At 29.3% G+C, this 19,206-nt stretch overlaps 3 protein-coding genes across 4 annotated transcripts; 2 read left to right on the top strand and 1 right to left on the bottom strand.

Moving 5' to 3' along the window:
- The first annotated feature begins 1,799 nt into the window (after positions 1–1,799).
- On the top strand, positions 1,800–7,431 carry LOC127244391 (magnesium transporter MRS2-I-like). Its single transcript, XM_051264898.1, has 11 exons — positions 1,800–2,319; positions 2,900–2,929; positions 3,381–3,543; positions 3,679–3,800; positions 4,462–4,536; positions 6,083–6,307; positions 6,392–6,436; positions 6,608–6,652; positions 6,745–6,774; positions 6,861–6,980; positions 7,073–7,431. The coding sequence occupies exons 1-11, from the start codon at positions 2,062–2,064 to the stop codon at positions 7,157–7,159; spliced, it is 1,200 nt and encodes a 399-aa protein (XP_051120855.1). The 5' UTR covers positions 1,800–2,061; the 3' UTR covers positions 7,160–7,431.
- A 4,382-nt stretch (positions 7,432–11,813) lies between these two features.
- On the bottom strand, positions 11,814–12,574 carry LOC127244304 (transcription repressor OFP8-like). Its single transcript, XM_051264778.1, has one exon. It carries the CDS (start codon positions 12,485–12,487, stop codon positions 11,984–11,986), a length of 504 nt encoding a protein of 167 aa, XP_051120735.1. The 5' UTR covers positions 12,488–12,574; the 3' UTR covers positions 11,814–11,983.
- Positions 12,575–16,181: 3,607 nt separating this feature from the next.
- LOC127244189 (internal alternative NAD(P)H-ubiquinone oxidoreductase A1, mitochondrial-like) lies at positions 16,182–19,206 on the top strand. Of its 2 annotated transcripts, none has more exons than XM_051264615.1 (8): positions 16,182–16,906; positions 17,068–17,281; positions 17,370–17,530; positions 17,647–17,712; positions 17,813–17,976; positions 18,056–18,170; positions 18,477–18,656; positions 18,887–19,206. In XM_051264615.1, exons 1-8 carry the CDS (start codon positions 16,466–16,468, stop codon positions 19,037–19,039), a joined length of 1,494 nt encoding a protein of 497 aa, XP_051120572.1. In that variant the 5' UTR covers positions 16,182–16,465; the 3' UTR covers positions 19,040–19,206. The 2 variants fall into 2 exon arrangements, with proteins under 2 accessions (XP_051120572.1, XP_051120573.1); XM_051264616.1 differs by having other exon boundaries at positions 16,578–16,906; positions 17,073–17,281.

The following is a 19,206-nucleotide window of genomic DNA, read 5'->3' as shown; positions in this document are numbered from 1 at the left end:
ATTTAGTCATCTTAATTTTAATTTATAACCATTTTTATCAATAATTATTTTTACTAATTCATTTCTTAGTTACTTACTCCGACCATGTTAGATAAGATGTGGGCATTATTCTAGATACGAGATATAATTAGGTCAAATATAATTAGTAAATAATTAAAAAGTATATTAGTAAAAGTAATTATTATTTACTAAACATAATTATAAATTAAAATTAAGATAACAAATAATTTAGTTAATATTTAAAAATTAAATTTTAAATTTTAAAATATGATTAAAGTATATAATCAAATTTTTTTTTTTAAAAAAAAAGAAAAGACAAATTATGTGAGAATATCTAAAGTAACACGCCCAAAATATGTGGGACGGAGGGAGTATATAATTATTTCTATTAATACTTTTTTTAATTATTTAGCAATTACCCTCTTTCTTAAATTTAACTGTGACTATAAAAGTAAAATAAAATTTAAATTTATATCAAAATCAAACAAACTTGTATAAACATATAGGTAGACATTTTAATATTTCGTTCGTTAATAATTTTATTTATTTATTTTATGATGTGAGAATTTGTAATCGCTATCCGAAAGTGCGTACTAAGTAAACCCCCGGTCGAACCTAATACTCTGCAATCTAGGTCCGAAAAAAAGAAAAAAGAAAAGAAGACATAATAGTAGGTTATTTAATTTAATTTTTGTTAAGATTATTTTTTTCTTAGAAAAATACGAAAATTAATTAATAAAAAAAATCATAGTAGAATTTGATCTATTATATTTTTCAATTTATTATTTTTCTTGTTCGATTCATAAAAAATAAACAAAAAAAACTATATTAAAAATATCATTTACTAGTAAAAAATGTATAAGTATGTGAATTAAATTTGATTATATTTTTAAAAATAATAACATCAAAATAGGCCAAAATTTACCTGTATGCGGCTCTTCTGATTCTTTTTACATACAGAAAAAAAGATAAATAATCAAACAGAATAAAAAATTTGTATTTGATTTTGAGGTTGTCTGGTAACAGCTTTTCAAGAGCTTAGTTTTTAGCTGTTTTATAAATTAGTTTTTTGAAAGAATTTTTTGGACAAAAAAAGCTAATTTTTGAAAAATTCATCTACCCAACATTTTGAAAGAAATTTTAATTTTAGTTATTTCTTATTTACCCTTAAAATTTAATTATTTATTTTATAAATATAAATATATTTTTATAGCAGTATTTATTAATATATTTAATTTATTAAATTATATTTTTATTTTTTAAATTTAAAACAATTACTATTATTAATTATTACATATAAATTATTTTATTTGTAAAATATATAAATTTCTAAATTAAATCAAATAGAAAAAATAAAAGTTATTAATTTATTTATATATATTAAAAAAATAATTAATATAATAAAAATATATATACGAAAGATTTATTATTTTATATTTTATATAATTTTAATAAAATATTATTATAATTTAGTAAAAATAATTTTTTTTAATTTAAATAATAAAAATAAAAATAAATATTTTATAATTTTAATAATTAATGACAAAAAATTTCATAAATTTCAAACCAAAATGAATAAAATTAAATATTTTAAAAAATAATATATCAATGTCGTTAATAGTCTTTTTTATGTATAAACAACTATTACTGTTGTACCAAATATTTTAACACAAATCGTTAATTGACTCAGCTAGTCAAACTAACTAATTGAATAAGCTAATAATTTATTGAATCAAGTCACTAATTGCCAAACTCAACTTTCATAAACTAGACTTTTTAATGCATAAACGAATGAGAAACTTACGATTGTGAACGTTTGCAGTTAGTTGGACGGATTAGAAGAAAGTATTTTGTTCTTGCCTAGGGTTTCAAGACGGGGACGAAGTGATGGTTCAATTTCATTCTGCAAATACACAGAGACACCTGCCGAGGCTACAAGTAGACACACAGCCTCTTCCTCTTCCTCTTCCAGACTGAATCTACACATCGCAAATTCTCTTCCAGAAGGGCGAATTGACAGTCGGGCTGTGAATAGCGACGGAATCTTTGATTTGATTGACGATGGCGGGTAGAGAAGGCGCGTCTGTAGTGCCGATGGACACTCCCAATGCTGTTGGAGGGTTGAAGAAGAAGGGGACGGGTTCCAGAAGTTGGATTTTGATCGATTCATCTGGCCAGGAAATCGTACTCGATGTAGATAAGTACGCAATCATGCACCGCGTGCAGATACACGCTCGTGATCTTCGCATTCTCGATCCTCTCTTGTCTTATCCCTCTGCAATCCTCGGCCGTGAGAGAGCCATTGTTCTCAATTTAGAGGTACGAAGGTTTTCGGTTATGGTTTTTCTTTTCTATATTTATTTATTTATTTTAATTTTTCTTTTTTTTTTTTTTGGGTAGTTAGATGTATGCTTTTTGAGTGATCTTTACAGTGATAGATGTAGCAATAGGCGGTAATGCTGTTAGGAAGTAAGAAGTAATTCAATTTGGTGAGTTTTGAAGATTGAAATTTGCTTTAGGAGTTGAATTGAATCCTTTTATAGGCAGTTCTTGTTTTTACGTTTTTTATATTTGAAGCTGGTTAAGTTTCTAATTTTTAGGTTTTTCAAGTTCCACCAATTTTAATTTTCAACTTCAGTGCATAAAGTTTCCGAAAGCCATGGATGATTTTGCAGTGTTGCAAGCTGTTGAATTTTTTAGTTTATGGTTAAAATTTTCGTATATTTGCATGTGGAATAAAAGTATGGATTCATTTGGGAATTCTTTGAAGTGTTGTTATTGATACTAATCCCTTAGTTGTACGAGCATTGTTGAAGTTGAGTCGATTTGGCTTGGCGTGCTGGTTTTAGTGTGTATGCACTCATGAGCTAACACTTTCTTTTTTCATGGTGCAATGCAGCATATCAAGGCTATCATCACATCGGAGGAGGTGGGTGTTTTCATCTCAGATGGGCTACTTCTCTTTTGCATTCTTTATATTTAACTTTTAGTTTATTAAGAGTTTATTGAACTTCTTAGTGAGTGAATGAAATTGTTACCTGCTCTTCTGAGTTTATACTTGATGAAGTGTAATAGTTAGAGTGACAAATAGGTTTTAATCGATTGACACTAGGTTTATGAATTTAGGTTGTTTGTGATTGTGTTGAACTTAATGAATCAACTGAAATTCGAGTTCTGTGTAAGCTTAATAAACCAGAATTACAGTAAAAGAAACTTTGAATTTGAGATGATTAGCATGGTGATTTGTTGGCAGAGAATACAAAGCCATTTTTTGTCGAAAGGAATTTTATGATAGATTATTTGATCAAGCGGTTGAGGTTGAGTCTAGATGTTTCTGCTCCACCTTACATGGAGACATTGATAAAAATATAATTTATTAGGTATTGCTTCGTGATCCATCGGACGATAATGTTGTTCCCATTGTGGAGGACCTTCGAAGGAGATTAAAACCTGCCATTACCAATCAGGAAGACAATGCAGATGGCAATACAGATGGCAGGGATATGCCTATGCAGCCTGATGTTGAAAATGGCGAAGAAGATGGTATTTCTTAAATACTTCTCTATTTTCATAGTTGCAGATGGTGCAATTATTATTTATTTATTTATTTTAATTGGCCTGCAGTGCATCTGCACCCGTTTGCATGAATTAATATTTTTACTTCATTGTGTGATGCAGATTCGCCCTTTGAGTTCCGTGCCCTTGAGGTAGCACTAGAAGCCATTTGTAGTTACCTTTCCGCCCGCACAATAGAATTGGAGTCTGCTGTTTACCCGGCTTTAGATATGCTTACGTCAAAGGTATATATCTTTTTAGTAGTTCGTTAATATGATATGTGAGGCAAACACATCAAGTTTAATACCATAAAATAACAAGGTTCATTGCATTTAGTACAACTACATTTTTTAAACTTCTTTGTTTTGTAGTTATTGGTACGAGAGTTCTTGTTCATCTATACCAGTTCTGAACCTGTAGATATTTTATCGAACTAAATTAGCCGAGTTAAGCATGCTATTGTTAAGCTTGATTTGTTTGCTCATCAAGCGGTGGATTTTTTTTTTTTTTAATTTATTTTTGTTCATAATTTGATATTAATTATCCCTATAATATTGATTCCCATTCTTGATATGTTTATACATACATTAGTAAGTGTTTATTAATCAAATGAAGATTCATAAAGATAAAGAAGTTTTAGGTAATCAAATCTAGGCTCATAAGTTTTAGGTGTTCCTAGTCACATGTCAATTATTTGATTGAAATCTATTTATTCCTTTCAGAACGTTTGCATACTTTGTAAATATTTGTAATGTTATTGCAATTAATAGCATGTTAATGCACCTCTTTTGAACACAAAATTTCATGATCTCTTTCTCTCTCTCTCTCTCTCTCTCTCTCTTTATGGACATTGACAAAGTCAATTATTATATAGTTTTGTGTTTTCTTGAACCAATGCAATTTCAGATTAGTAGCCGTAACTTGGACCGTGTACGGAAGTTAAAGAGTCAGATGACTAGACTAACTGCTCGTGTACAAAAGGTATCACTCCTTTATAATAAGTGCAAAATAATTTGATATGAAGTTCTTTTCAATGTTTGTTTTGGTTCTGAGACTTCTGCTCAACTACAACTCTACCTTTTTATGTCCCATTCCTAAATGTTTTTTAATGTTGAGATATTCTTGCTTTAGTATGTGTTGTCTCAGATTAATGGGGTTACTCATAGTGATCTTTTTGTGCTTTAGCTTAATCATTTAAATTAAAAATTTTCAGTGTTCTTGTTTGTTAATTAGCATTCGGATATGAAACCTGTCACACATTTACCTATACTTACCGCTCAAATGATAGAAACATTACCTACTACACCCTATTCTCCTTCTGATATACTTATTCGTCTTTCTTACCGCTGCCGTATGCTATAGTACTGTGGCTTGTCCCTTTTACTGTTGTGCACTTTTTTAAAACTTAGTAGACTTGTGTGTGTTGCAACCTACAACGTGTATTGGGCATTGGTATGAAAATGAATGCAAATTGAAAAGTAAAACGATTTCCAATAATGTTCAACAATTGGTTTTGAATGAAAGATCGATGCAGTTCTGTTTTTTCTATAATAGACGGACTAATCCTTTTCCCTTTTGTATTTTTCTTTCCTTGTTTATTATATACCAAACTATAGAACCGGTCACTAGATTCTTAGAAGTGTACAGACTGAAAATAAAATCACGTTTGTGGTTCTGTTAAAAATTGAATGCATTTGAAGAGTGTTTGCACACTTTTATTCTACTTTTTCATTATTTAAAGAACCGTTTTCCAAAAGTAGTTCATTAAGTCCCCATGAATTCGGCTCTACTCATCGCAATGTAAGTTTGTTAGAAAAAAAATTCAAAGGAACTTTACAAAATTCACACATCTTGTGGGGGTATATCACAATGCATATAGATATTGATTGTACATATATTTATTTGGTTTTAATTATACATTTAATATTTATGATGCTGACATGGCAAAGGCCTTGCCCCATGCTGCACTGTGCGCCATTTACAACCATGTCAATGACTATTCTTGTTACACATTCAAATCAATAACTGTGATTTTTGTAATTTCCACAATTCCTAAAATGATTGTGATACCACTTCTCTGTTTTGTTGGACTCAAGATCTAAAAATTCTGATCTACACTATTACCGATCGCCTTACTGTTTGCTTTCGCTGCCAAAACTGTGATACAGTTTGACTGGATCTCTGAGATTATGTTTTCCTAGATGAGGTCATGGTGATTGTAATGTGCTCTTTATGCTTCGTGCCTGCTGCACTTGAATTTCATAAAATACAGAAAAATTATACTAAACCTCATTATATGATTTGAAAATAACCTAAACATTAAATATTTTCAAGAATGTTGTGCAATGTCTCTTTTTTATCACTATCTGTGCTTTGCTTCATTGTCTCAAATTGCCGGCTTTCGATGATTGTTAATTAGCTTGATATTTTGGAAACTGATAAAATATGAATCAAGATTACTGCGTTGCTTCATGGATCTCAAGTCTATCTTTACTGATTATTGCATTGTAATTTTTGCTGTATTCAGGTCAGGGATGAACTGGAACAACTATTGGATGATGACGATGACATGGCAGACCTTTATTTATCCAGAAAATTAGCCAGTGCATCGCCTGTGAGTAGCTCTGGTGCTGCCAGTTGGTACCTTGCGTCACCTACCATTGGTTCTAAGATATCTCGTGCCAGTAGAGCAAGTGTTCTAACAGTTCGCGGAGATGAGAATGATGTCGAGGAACTTGAAATGTTGCTTGAGGTATTGTTAATTGCTGAATATGATTTTTTATGATTGAGCTTTTGAAAAGAATAATAATTATAATATCCTTGTATTCATGTGCAGGCCTACTTTATGCAAATCGACGGCACGTTCAACAAATTAACCACGGTATGCAAGCTGTTAAAATGTTCTTTTAAAATGTTCTTCACACTATAAGTTATAAATTGACTTGTAGAAAGGTTAAGAATAAACTGTGGGTCGAAGTTTTGCAACTTTTGAACTTTCCTTACAGTTTTACAGGGCATAGTTATTTATTTAACAGCTTGTCTTTCTCAACAGCTTCGTGAATACATTGACAACACTGAAGATTATATAAATATCCAGGTGAGATTATCATATCAACACATATTTTTGTTCAATTTCTATGGCGCATCTTCTCGCATACCTAAACCATTGCATCACATTTCCTGTTGCAGCTTGACAACCATCGAAACCAGCTCATTCAGGTTCATCTCCCTAACTTTCCGGCTTATCTGAACACGTATTTGCATTCATTATTTCACGAAAATTAATTCGCTCGTGTCGACCACAGCTCGAGTTATTTCTTAGTTCCGGAACCATGTGCCTCGCCCTATATTCTTTAGTGGCCGGTATCTTCGGTATGAACATCCCCTACACATGGAACGATGATCACGATTACATGTTCAAATGGGTCAGTATCGACATCCATATCGACTCTATCACTATTTTCTTTTCCTGATATTCATAGTCTCTGAAACTATCTGTCTAATTATTACGGTGTAGGTGGTTATATTGACTGGCATTATGTGCTTAGTTGTGTTCGCATTCATAATGTCGTATGCTAAATACAAGGGGCTCGTCGGATCCTGATTTTCTTGAAATCCAACGGGAATCTCCCGCCGGAATTCCATTTTTTTAATATCGTAGGAATCCGCGATCGCTACCCGAAAGTGTATTCTTGCATGTAGAGATGATGGTTTGTGGATTTTTCTAGTGCTATTTTTATAGCTTGGGTGAAAACAAATGGTTGAATTTATGAAGGAGGATAAATTTAGATTTTGTGTTTTAGATGAAAATTGTTGTCAATCTTTATTTACTTGTATATATTTGTTTTTTATTTTATTTTATTTTATTTTATTCTATTATACTCCTTCATGCCCATTCAAAGTATCTTCTGTATACTAAGTAAAAATAAATGTACAATAATACTAAAATATTTTTAAAATTTATATAAATTATAAATATATTATTATACTTATAATTATTTTATATATAAAATCAAATAATAAAAATGGTAAAAATTCTTTGCGTATTTTTATTAATTAATGAAATATTATTTTTTAATTGATTATAAAATCTTAAATTGTATATTCAAGTGGGATGGAAAAGGTATTATATATATATATTTTGGGTGGATATATTTATTTTATAATTTTAAGTTCTACAATGTCTTCATTTTTAATTTAATAAATAGAATTTTCACATATAATAATATATTTTTATATTTCATTTAAAAATATAATTATTTTATTTTATTAATTATTCCATCGGTCTCCAAATAATTTGATACTTTTAGTTTGTAATATTTAAGGTCATAGATTTAATTAATTAATAATAATAATTTATATCATTTTATTATTTCTATATGAGTAATAGTACAATTTATAGTTTTAAATAATAATTAATATATATGATTAAAAACTCTTTATTTATTGTTTGGATAATTTGATAGCGTAGTATATATTATACTGTGTAAATAGTTTATGAAAAATTTGTTAGTAAAATAATCTTGGGTGAACACACCAACTGTGTTATATATATATATATTACTTTTTATTTTTGTCCGGAATACTTTATATATTATTTTGCTCGGATATGAATATTAAAATAATAATAATTTCTTTATATAAAAGTATAATAGGTAAAAAATAAAGTTTGTAATTATGAAATTTTTATTAAAGAATTATTAAAAAATAGTGGAATAAAAAAATAATAATAAAAAAATAATTATTGTTTATTAAAGTAAGACTAATAAAATTATGAGAGGATAAACATTTTACTAGACTATCCAAGTTTAGTACACAACAAAAAAAATAAAAATCATAATTATTCTGAATTGAGAAGTATAATTTATATTTATTTTTTAATTAAATATCCCATTTAAAGTTACTATTTGAAAACAAAAACTAGAGTTTTTTTTTCTTCTCACATATTTTTTTCAAAAAAATTTAATACATTATAAATATTTATTATTTTTATATTTTCTACATAATTCTCTTTCTATTTTATATAAAAAAAATTTATTTTCAACAATCTCACAAAACAATCGTACCATTGTTATTATTATACCTGCGTAATCATCGATAATCAATTATGGAAAGCCAAATAATAGCTCAATTAATTCATTTATTTGGATTCTTTTTAAACAGAGCTAAATGTGATAGTATTAAGAATAATATTAAAAAGAAATAAAACTTAATAATTAAGCATTCATGGTTTGTTCTTTTCATAATTTCAAATAAAAACATTAATTAATTATATATATTTATAAAATATTTTTAAATAATAAAAAATATAATAATAATAATACTAAAATAATTTGGCCAAAAACACCGGTATGTTTTTGTTAATGATCATAGTTTTAATTGTATCCCCCGTTGTTTTTTATTTTTTTATTTTAGAAAAACGAAGGGAGTATAATTTTAAATATTTTTATTGTCCAAGTACCAAGAATTTTGATGGTGTTCTAGAATGTTCTTTTGAGTATTTGAATTATTAACTTTTATTGGATACACATTTATGTAATTTTTTACTTTTATTTTATGATACTCCGTTCCACATAATTTGTCTCTATTTTTTATTTTCGTTTGTCCCATATAATTTATCCTTTTTTTTTTGAAAAATTAATTATACACTTTAACCCTATTTTAAAATTTAAAATTTAATTTTTTAATCTTAATTAAATTATCTTAATCTTAATCTATAATTATTTTTACTAATATATTTTTTAATTACTTACTAATTATACTTTACCTGTATACAGTAATACACCCATATTACATGGGACGGAAGGAGTACTATATATTGGGTTATATATATATATATTAAAAAATAGCACTTATTTTTTTGCTTGAAAGAACATGTAAATTATACCCAAAATAAAATGACAATTGATGATTCCACTCTGTTTATACATATATTTTGAGAAATTTTAATAATGTTATACTCATTTTTGTAAAACATATTACATTAATACAATTTCTTTTATATAAAACATTATATCAAAGCTTTTTTAACTATTTTCAAAAATCTAAAACTTACAATATATTACAAAGTCACTTAAAAAATAAGGGATTTTCTCTCTCTCCATATTTTCCTAAAAAGATAAATTATACGAAATATTATTTTATATTATCGATATATTTTTTATATCTCACCTAAAAAATATTTTCAAACTAAAAATACAAAACAAACTTGAAAATAAAAGCAAGTACTCCATATAATAAAAATAACTATTAAGTATATTTTTTTATATAATATGTAGGGTATATTCATTAACATTTTTCTACTTGCTTTCCAATTAATATTATTAAAATTATAATATATATACATTATATTCACTTATACAAATAAAAAATTTATAGTATAAAATATTATCTTTTATATTAATAGTATATTTTTTTTATATTTCATATATAAAACACTGAACAAATACAACTATAGAAAATAAATACTACGGAAGATGAAGCATTTTGTTAAGAATACGGTATTTTAGATGGTGCAGGTCTTAATAAAATATATGCAATATAGATATCATTTTGTAGACAATAATATTTTATATAATACAAATGAATACAAAATATATTTATTTATTTATTTATTATTATCATAAATTAGATTTATAAAAATGAGAAGTTTTAAAGGTAGATAAAAGTATTTTTTAATTGAAGAGAGATATAAAAATAAAGGGGTTCTGGGTGAGTCCTACCTGTAAGATGTTAGAAGTTTAATTAAATTGATTTATACTCCCTCCATCCACGGATAAAGTAAACATTTACTATTGGCGCGGTGTTTAAGAAATAATAGTAATTTAATTATAGTGATTAATTAAAAGTAGTGTAATGACATTTTTGCCCTTACTTTTGGTATAAAAACAATGATGATATGTAAAATAACAGTATTTGTAAAAAAAAAATGAGGTATTTGATTAAATGTTTACTTTGTAATTGAACGTCCCAAAATAAAAAATAAAAATGTGTATACTTTCTGGCTTGACAAATGGAGTATTTTTTAAGTATGTTTAAGATCAATAAACTTACAAAAATAGAAAGATGTCATCTTTTGTGGGATATAAAAAAGAAAAAAAAAAAATTATCGGTGGCGAGACGGAAAGAGTATTTAATAAAATATTTTTGAAAAAAAAAATTAACAGTGACAAAATTCTACTTCTTCAGTCGAGATCTGTAAGTAAATGTAGCCTTAATTTTTATGTAAATGCAATGCATGTGGCAAAATGAATTATTGATGAGTTGTGATCGGATGAGGGTTGACACGTGACCGTGAATTAGTTCAAAACTCTTGATTGCGGTCCCTTCCCTTGTCATTAAAAAAATAAATAAAAATAAAATTGATTGATGATGTGAATATGCTACAAGTCAAAATCCAACTCCCACTCTTCAACAAACTTTTCTAGTTGCTTTCCGACTTTAATTCTCCTTCTAATTCAAATATATTTAATATATAGTAATTTTGTTTCGTTTTAAAGTATCATTTTTATTATAGTTTTATTTTAAAATATTTATTTTTTTATTTACAAATAATAATTACATACTAATAATAAAATACGTTTAAATTTTACTCAATACAATCGTATAATTACTCAGATAAATTAGTAAAAATTATCTAAGTAATTAAAAAATATATTAGTTAAAATAATTATAATTTAATAAAAATAATTATTGATTAAAATTAAAATTAAAATAATTATTATTAAAATATATAATTATATTTTCAAAAAAAAAAAAACAAATTAGTGAGACAAAAGAAAATAAAAAAATGAACAAAAAGATAGTATTCCCTCCGTCCACTTACAATGTTTACATATTTTTATTTTGGAACGTCTAATTACAAATTTAACATTTTATTAAATACTTTATTTTTTTTCCACAAATACCCTTACTTTTACATCACAAAGTAAGGACAAAAATATCACTACACTACTTTTAACTACTCGCTATAATTAAAATAATATTATTTTCTCAAAAGTAAACGTCAATATTTGGAGTATTATTTTTTAATCTATTCATATAAAATTCCAAAAGATCAATTTGAAATCCACGGGAGGGAGAAAGTATATATAAATATATATATATATATATATTCTAGATTCAAACTGCAAATGCTATCTTTGCTGATTGATTCCATTTGGTTGTGATTTTTGTGTACGATCTGAAGTTATATTGAAATATATATACATGAATTCGGTGATTGAAAAACGATTGTGTATAAAGTAGTGTGTGAATGATTATGTACGTGAAGATAAATAGAAGATCGGATTGAGGAATCAAAAAATCAGTCACGTGGTGTGATTGAGCATTCAAAAATTAATAAAATACTATATAAAATCATTTTAAAGCCATTCACATGGTCGGCACAGCTCAAGTTTGCACACACGCGCGCGCGCGTACCTTGTGATTAATGTGACGTAGTTTCAGCGGAGGAGCACGGCGGCGGCGCCGCCGACGACTCCTCACCGGCGTCGGCGATACAGGTGCTGCAAATCTCCATAAACGCTTTGAAAATTACTTCGTGGTGGTGTGGGGAATTCAGCTCCAAAAAGCTGCGGAGGAGATGCTGAAGATCGTCTTCCGTGTAGATCTCGTTTTCCAATATCATCTGAAGCATCGATCGCCGGAAATCGCTGTAAGGATCGTCGGAGACTTTGACGACGGGGAGGCTGTTGCGGATTCTCGCCACTGTTTCCAAGCATTTGACGCTACGATCGAGATCCTCCGACGAGACCACGCCGGCGGAAGTAGAACGGTCGCCGGATCTGGCGTTTCCGTTGCGGTTTTTTTGATCGGTTGAGTTTTTGGACTTGGATTTAGGTTCGACAATGTCGGTCGCCTTCCGACTGCATCCGCAGCTTCCATTTGCGGTGAAGATTCTCCTGAAATTCAACCTCTTGCTCGACGACATGCGGCGGCGCAATTGCGTATACTTTGAGAGGAAACTGGCGGTGAAAATGGAGTCTGGAGAATAGATTTCGTAAGCTATTAAATATATAAAGCAATTTATATATTTAAAAATCAATTTATATACTTCCTCGAACCAATCATATGGTTGTCGTTTATTTTTTTGAAGTATATTTTTTAATATTAGTATTACAATGAATTGTAGTGAAAAAAAAAAAAACAAAAATGCTAGTATTATTGTTGTATAATATAAAAGTAATGATATTTGTGTAATATAATGTAAGTTGGAAGGATATTTATTATATTAGGCAGATAGAACAATTACTAAATTGGAAAATAATAACTTTGTTTCGAGACGAATTGAAATGAAAAATAACAAATTTTCAATGGGCCGGAGAGAGTATAAAGAAATTTATATATTTAAAAATTGATAAAAATTGTTCGTTTTTTATATTATGATCAAAAGTAATAAATTTTGATTATATTATGACTGAAATTAATTTTTTTTCTATGTTATTATTATTATTATTATTATTATTATTATTATTATTCAATGGACTTTAATGTTAACTAATTTCCACATTATCGAATTAAATGTTGTTATTAATTCAAAACCATTAAATTCGAACAGCAATGATTTGAAGGTTAAGGCGTGTTTGTTTGGCCATTTAGAGTATATTTACATTTTTGCGAAATTTTGAATTCGAAATTTTTTGAAATAAGATTTGTTTAATTTGAATTGATTTTGATATTGTAATTATTAGATATTAATTTAAATTTTATAATTATAAATGTAATTGAAATTAAATTATGTACATATATAGAAATGTTTCAAAAATTATGCTCTAATGGAAATATATTAATGCGTAAGTTAATAAAAAGAACAATTAACTTGTACATAATAAATATATATCTATAATTATACGGATATTTGTATTTTTAGTCTCAAATGTGACATTATTTATTATTTTAATGATTTAACTAAAGTTTTCATATATAAAAATTTATATTTAATTTGTAATTGTCGAAAAAAGTCCTCTAATATCAAAATTTTTATAGACATAATATTATTGGAATTGACATGAAATAGTCACATTACAGTTTCGTGAATTTAATTTTTAAAATAGATAAAAATATATATTTTAATAAATTTATAAAATTAAATTCATATAACTATTTGATGCTAATTTTTTTCATGTAAGTATCAATAATATTCTAATTGCATAATACATTTTCAATGATTATTTCGATACATATTTTAGTTAAATGACTAAAATGATCAAATATATCAACTAGATAAGCAAAAATATTTAACATGATATTTTTGAAAAGTTAAATTATGTAAAATTTATCAAAATTGATGTGTAAACAAAGCCGAACGTGTATATATATATATGTATTGTATACATTTAATGGTTTATTTAGTTGTAGTTTGAAATTGATTTAAATTTTTGTTTAAATAAAAATATAATTTGATATTTTGTGAGAAGAAATAATATATTTTTTATTGAAAATAATGCATAATAAATAATATTGATTTAAATTCAAAATAATATATATATTTTTCTAATCTTGTAATTGACTCATTTTTATTTTAATCATGTAAGTGAATCTTTTTTTGTCTACCTGACGGATACTGATGCTCCGACATGTGTGCCACGTACACATCTCTGGGTTAGAGAACCAATTGTGTTAAAAAAATTTTACTTACGATTATGTACAGACTTTAATTTCTAAACTAAAATAACAAAAAGTCAATTACCCGGCTAAAAAAAAAAAAAACAATTTTCCAAATAAAATAAAAACATACCCTTTGCTCAACTAGTTGGTTAACCATCAATGCTCCATTAATTTAGGAAGTGAAAAAATTCAATTTAGGTCATATTAAAATATTTCAATAAAAAGCAGTTTTTATCCATCTAATGCAATTGTTAGTCGACATATATATTATAAGTAAGGATTAAATATATCAAATTATGAAATAATACATATTTGAATAAAATTGTAAACTTGATTGTATTTATAGATAGATGATATACACATTTTATTTTTCAAAACAAATAAAAACTTTGTCCATTTGAATATCATTAAATATGTTCAAAGTCATTCTAAAATATAACAATATATTTTATACTTCCAAAAAATTTGAAAAATAAATAAAGAAGAATGTACTTTTTTTTTTGTCACATCATTGTAGCTTTCTTACATATCATTAACCAAAATGAAGTGAAAATTTAGTTTTAATAAAAAGCCATTCATATTGCTTAAATAAAAAGATATCTAATCAAACCAACATTAATATTAATATTATTATTTTATTTTATTTTATTTTATTTTATTTTTTCAAATAAATTCTTAACCGAACATAATAGTCTACATGTAATGATGAAAGAGGGTCACATTCCATTAACAACACATATATAATTATTAGCCACAACAACCGGTGTTCCCTGCCTTGTACTTAATTAGATTAATAATCATGATTGTTATGTTTCACATCTTAAAATATGTCTTAAGTTAAAATATATATATATATATATATTTTATCTAAAATATATGCTACTATATCCCGTAAAAGGAGCAATATTTGTATTTTACGTCATTGTACTTAACGTTGAAAATATTATTATATTTGTATAATTTATTCCACAAATGTCATTGTATTTGTATTATAAGAGACTAATAGATGTATTTTTGTCATTTTCTTTTGATTTGGACTACATATTGATATAATAATTAATATTCAAATATCAACATACAAAAAACTCATGGTACTCTTCTTATGGGACGGATATAGTAATATTCTTTTAAAATTAAAAAATATTATATCAAATATGTATTTATATTAAATCATATACTTATTTTAATTTCTACAATAATTTTAAAATACATAGTATGGGTACTCAAATATATTGTGTACATTGGGGTAGGATAACTGACATGTACTTACCATATATAGATATTCAATAGTCATCCATATATCAAAATTTAAAGTAATATTTTTATTATTTTTGTATGTTTCATTTAAAATTATTTTTTTTTTTAGGAAATATAATTATACACTAATATAAAAAATGGTGGCGGCTACAATGCGGAATTTTGTACTGAACAACACATCGTATATGTTAATATAATACACATACAACACATAAACAAAACACAAATGCTAGAGTCTCAACAGTAGACAATATTATTACAGACAACACACAATATTACTACAGACAACACATTATATATGTTAATATAATACAAATACAATACATGAACTAACAACACATGTTATAATCTCATACAACACACACAACAGTTGATCTTAGTCTATGATATACTTGTATACAACACACTTATTATTATTAAAAAACAATACATGCCTTTATTATACATAGCATGTGTTGTGTGTAATACTAATGTGTGTTGTTTACATATATCACGTGTGCTGATTTAAAAAATCAGCACCATAATCATTCTCATAAAAAATACTCTTAAGTTTTATTTAAATTACGATTATTTTTTACGCATATAGTTACTCTTTATATAAAGTTAAAATGATATAAATATCAATCTTATGGAGTATTTAAATAAATAATAAAGATGCACAATATGTACGTGCATGCATATGTCGCCGGCACTGTGCCTTCTTATAAAGATTAGTTTCTCCTTCACAATTTTCTCTATTATTTTTTTAAATATTTACATAAAATAATTTTGGCGGTTTTCCCAGACGTTATCTGCAATGGCGTCCATACACTCTGCAACTCCTCTCATCGCACTCCATCAAAACTTAAGCTACCGACGCGCACTCGGATTTCATCTACAGGAATCTGCAGCGGCGTTCGATTCATGCGGAACGACACGCAGAAACGAATTAGATGAATTGATTCCAATTCAGCAACTTGTTTGACGGTTTGCCTCGCGATCGATTTCGATTTGGATTCCGATGCGCGATCGATTTAATTGATGCTGGACTACAGACTCACTCAGAATGCCGTGGTTGAGGAATTTCATCCAGCTCTCCGCCGCCGTCCTCTCCAAGAGACAGCGACCGGCGACGTCGACGTTGGGAGCTCCTCCGGGGCCCACTGTTCAATTGCTGAAGCATTTCAGTGCGGAGGTCGGTGCGGAGAAGCCTCCAGGCTTGGGGCCGACGAAGAGGACGGAGAAGCCTAGAGTGGTGGTGCTGGGGTCGGGCTGGGCTGGGTGCAGGCTGATAAAGGACATCGATACGACAATTTATGATGTCGTTTGCGTTTCGCCGAGAAATCACATGGTCTTCACTCCGCTGCTGGCTTCTACTTGCGTCGGTACGTTGGAGTTCCGGTCAGTTGCTGAGCCGATCGGGAGGATCCAACCGGCGATTTCTCGTGAACCTGGTTCGTATTTCTTCCTGGCTAATTGTACTGGAATTGATTTCAGGAATCACCAGGTAATTAAACGATTCATTTCGTTTTCCTCTTTCATTTCGGATCTACTTTGTGGATTGCGCTCCTGAATTTGATTTGATGATACTGCTATTGTTGTTCCATGTTGCTGCGTTTGTTCTAGGCAATGATAGTACTTATTGACATGAACATTGACTCGTGCTAGATTAGCTGCCAAACTGTCACTGAAGGAGCTAATGCCATAGATCCATGGAACTTCAAGCTCGCGTACGACAAGTTAGTCATTGCTTCCGGAGCGCAGGCTTCGACGTTTGGGATTAAAGGCGCAAATGAATACGCAACATTCCTTCGCGAAGTTCATCATGCGCAGGCCATCAGGAGGAAATTGCTTCTGAATCTGATGCTGTCAGATGTGCCAGGTATTGAAAATCCGCCATTATAGGCTACGATCACTGCGTTTGTGGGTGATATACAACAGTTTTCTCTCTAATTGTCATGCTCAAACAGGAGTAAGCGATGAAGAGAAGCGTAGGCTCTTACACTGCGTCGTTGTTGGGGGTGGTCCTACCGGAGTAGAGTTCAGCGGCGAGCTTAGTGACTTCATACAGAAGGATGTTCATCAAAGATATGCACATGTGAAAGATTACATTCAAGTTACACTAGTTGAGGTTAGACTGAACTATCATTCATACACACACAAACACAACCATTGCCAGCAAAATGAGATACTGAAATTGTCATCTGATAGATTCATTCCATCTCTTTCAACTGATAAATCTTGCAGGCGAATGAGATACTATCATCATTCGACGATCGCCTCAGAAAATACGCGATCAAGCAACTGACCAAGGTTAGAAACCGCCATGGATAAGCATGTGAAGGACAATACTATATAGCATTGATATAAATAATTGTACGTATAATGGTATATATGTTCCCAATTTTTGCAGTCAGGAGTCCATCTTGTTCGTGGACTTGTGAGGGATGTTGAGGCGGACAAGATAATTCTCAACGACGACACCAGCATCCCATACGGTGTTCTTGTGTGGTCTACCGGTGTCGGTCCGTCGCCATTTGTGACTTCTCTGGATATCCCCAAATCCCCTGGAGGAAGGTGTGTGTGTGTAATTTACTTTTCTTGAAACAAATTTGGGTGTGTGGATAAAGAGTGAGTGGAAAAAACATTGGCGCAGGATAGGAATCGACGAATGGCTTCGGATCCCATCAGAGGAGGACGCATTCGCCATAGGCGACTGCAGCGGGTTTCTTGAGAGCGTAGGGAAGCCGGTTCTCCCAGCCTTGGCACAGGTACAGTTAGAAATCAATTATTATTAACCACATGGGACTTAATTACTCCTTACTAGGGATTGATTGATTTTATTTTATTTGTATTATATGATCAGAATGCCCGTCTCCACCTAATAGCTTCCGATAATCTAATATGATATCAGAGTCATAAGTCTCGAGTTCGAATTCCACCGAACGAGAGTGTGTTGAGAGTCCTATATATTAGAAAAATAATTAATAATATAAATTCCTAACGCCTTAAGTTTTTAACTAAGACAGTTATTCTGATCGATCAACTAACAACAACAATATGATTGTTGGAGGCAGGTAGCGGAGAGACAGGGGAAGTACCTGGCAGGGTTGCTGAACCGTGTAGGGAAGAGTGGAGGAGGGCATGCGGAAGGGGCAAAGGAGATGGATTTGGGAGATGGATTTGTGTACAAGCATCAAGGCAGCATGGCCACAATTGGGAGGTACAAGGCACTGGTGGACCTAAGGCAGAGCAAGGTAGTCAATTATTTCTTTATTTATTTTTTATGACATTGAAAACCCTCGGCTACTATTCGAAAGTACGCACTGGGTAAATCTCCAATCGAATCTAATACCCTGCAAACTAGACTTGACTGACAAATTACACTGGACAAACCATGTGTGACATATGACCTGAGGCGTCGGCGGGGGAATTATTTATTTATTTGAATGAATGAATTGAAATTTGAAATGAGACGTCTTGACAGGAAGGAAGAGGAGTGTCGATGGCAGGGTTTGTGAGCTTCTTTGTGTGGAGGTCGGCATATCTGACGAGGGTGATCAGCTGGAGGAACAGGTTTTATGTACTTACCAACTGGTTGACCACTCTAATCTTCGGGAGGGACATTAGTCGTATTTAATTTAATTTCATTTACTCACTCATGCTTTGCATGCTAATTATTATAATTATTATTATTATCTTATATAACATGTGAATGTGAATCTATTGTTGTTACTCTTGGAATTAATATGCATGTAAACTCTCTAATTGAACCGAGTTGCATATAAACATAGTCCTAATTCACAA

The sequence above is a fragment of the Andrographis paniculata genome, unplaced genomic scaffold (genome assembly GCF_009805555.1).
Source record: "Andrographis paniculata isolate CXL003 unplaced genomic scaffold, ASM980555v1 Contig9END, whole genome shotgun sequence".
Taxonomy (NCBI): Eukaryota; Viridiplantae; Streptophyta; class Magnoliopsida; order Lamiales; family Acanthaceae; genus Andrographis; species Andrographis paniculata.
This window is presented reverse-complemented; position numbering and strand designations above follow the sequence as displayed.